Source organism: Fukomys damarensis, unplaced genomic scaffold, assembly GCF_012274545.1.
Source record: "Fukomys damarensis isolate Sample0158 unplaced genomic scaffold, DMR_v1.0_HiC HiC_scaffold_39, whole genome shotgun sequence".
In the NCBI taxonomy this organism is placed as follows: domain Eukaryota; kingdom Metazoa; phylum Chordata; class Mammalia; order Rodentia; family Bathyergidae; genus Fukomys; species Fukomys damarensis.
The window spans coordinates 10,031,272-10,032,891 of NW_022900951.1; the positions used below are offsets into that span (position 1 = coordinate 10,031,272).

At 58.6% G+C, this 1,620-nt stretch overlaps 1 protein-coding gene across 3 annotated transcripts in view; it reads left to right on the forward strand.

The window, feature by feature from the left end:
* The first annotated feature begins 29 nt into the window (after window positions 1–29).
* Egfl6 (EGF like domain multiple 6) overlaps window positions 30–1,620 on the forward strand; it is a 54,084-nt gene continuing 52,493 nt past the window's right edge. For all 3 annotated transcript variants that reach the window (XM_019206050.2, XM_033760316.1, XM_010613966.2), the window contains exon 1: window positions 30–248. In XM_019206050.2, the coding sequence (XP_019061595.1) occupies window positions 175–248 (74 nt within the window). In that variant the 5' untranslated portion in view covers window positions 30–174. The remainder of the gene's footprint in view (window positions 249–1,620) is intronic.

Consider the following 1,620-nt stretch of genomic DNA (forward strand, 5'->3'; position numbering starts at 1 on the left):
CCAGGGCGCCCCCAGCCTCTGGCAGTGGCTGGGACTCCACGGCAGGCTGGGCTGCGGAGAAGCCAAGTGCCTGAGCGGCCGAGGAGAGAGGAGGCGGCGCCCACGCGCATCGCACATCTAGACCAGCGCCTTCCCGGGGGGTGCAGGAGGAAGAGGGGGACGCTCCGCTTGAATATGCGGCCGCCCTGGGGTCTTGTGCTCCTGCTGCTGCTCCCCTGGGTGGCAGGTGGATCAGGGAACACGGCCAGGTGAGTGTCTGGCTGGCCATCGACCTGGCCTCAACTCTCACTTTGGAGCCCCTTCTCTGACCCCTGTCCCTGTGAGCACCGTGCAGCAAGAGAGGGTGTCTGTGTGCATGCGTGCCTGTGCGCAGCGACGGGATGTGAGAGTTGCGTCCCTTGTGTCTGAACGTGCTGTGTCTCACCTAGCTGCGTCGCCGCCGCATCAATGGATCGCAGCTGCCGAGGGGGATGGAGGCTGGGCGCGCAGCCAGGGGTGGCGGTGGTGGGGTGCACGCTTGGTGGCCTGAGAACACTCTCTGCAGGGGTCGCTGTGCTTGTGGGTGGCCGGGCGGGTTCCGTGCTCCGTTTGCTGGTTACCAGTCTCCCTGGGGGCACAAACTGGTTTTGAGTCGCTGGTTTTGAAGGGGAAGGAGGGATTCAAACTCTGGTCTGTAGGAGGTTCCAGCCTCCGCCTCAGGGCTCCTGGTCTGGCCGCCTTCTGCTTTGGGTTGTTGAACTGGAAAGAAAGGACGTGATTGTGACGGCACCACTATTCTCAGTCTTGCTATAGCAATACAGAGTCTGAAACCACTTCCTTACCCCCTAAAGCTTTTTTAGGCCCCAAAACTTATCTCTTTAGAGATCTGCCAAGCCACTTAGCAAAGACACGCTGCCACCGTGCTTGCTGTAGGCCCGGCACGGTTGTAAGCACTTTAGAGCTGTGAACCCACCAAAAGGCCTAATGTTATCCATCACCCTGCATGGCAGAGGAGCAAAATGAGGCACAGAGAAGTTGAGTAACTTGCCCAAAGAGGCACAGCCACGAAGTGATGGAGCCCGGAGGCAAACCCAGGCAGCGTTGTCCAGCGGGACTGTTCTTCCCCAGTGCAGCAGGGCAGCCTCTTGGGAAGGACACACTGGAAAAGGTCATCTGGGTCCCCGGCTGTGACGGATTCTTTCTCTTTCCGTGTCTGCTGCCGTGAGTGGGTTTCCACTGCAGCACTGTTGACCACTTGGGTTGCGCTACATCATTATTTGCTGGGCTTTGGGGCCAAGGTTGTCAAAGTAGGAAGTTCAGCAGCATCCCTGGCCTCTTCCCACTCCATGCTCGTAACAACCACTGCAGCTCCCCAACTCTTTCCCCAGGTTGTGACCAAGAAAAGAGGTCTCTGGATGTAGCCTAATCAGACCACCTGGGGCTGAGCTTTCAGTGCTGATTCCTGAGAACCTGGGTTAGGCTCCCACTTCTTAAAGGGGAGCCTGCCAAAGCCGGGCGTGGTGGCCTATGCTTGTAATCCCAGCACTCAGGAGGCTGAGGCAGGAGGATCACTGTGAGTTCGAGACCAGCCTGGGCTACACAGTGAGTTTCAGGTCAGTTTCACTACACAGTGAGACCTGT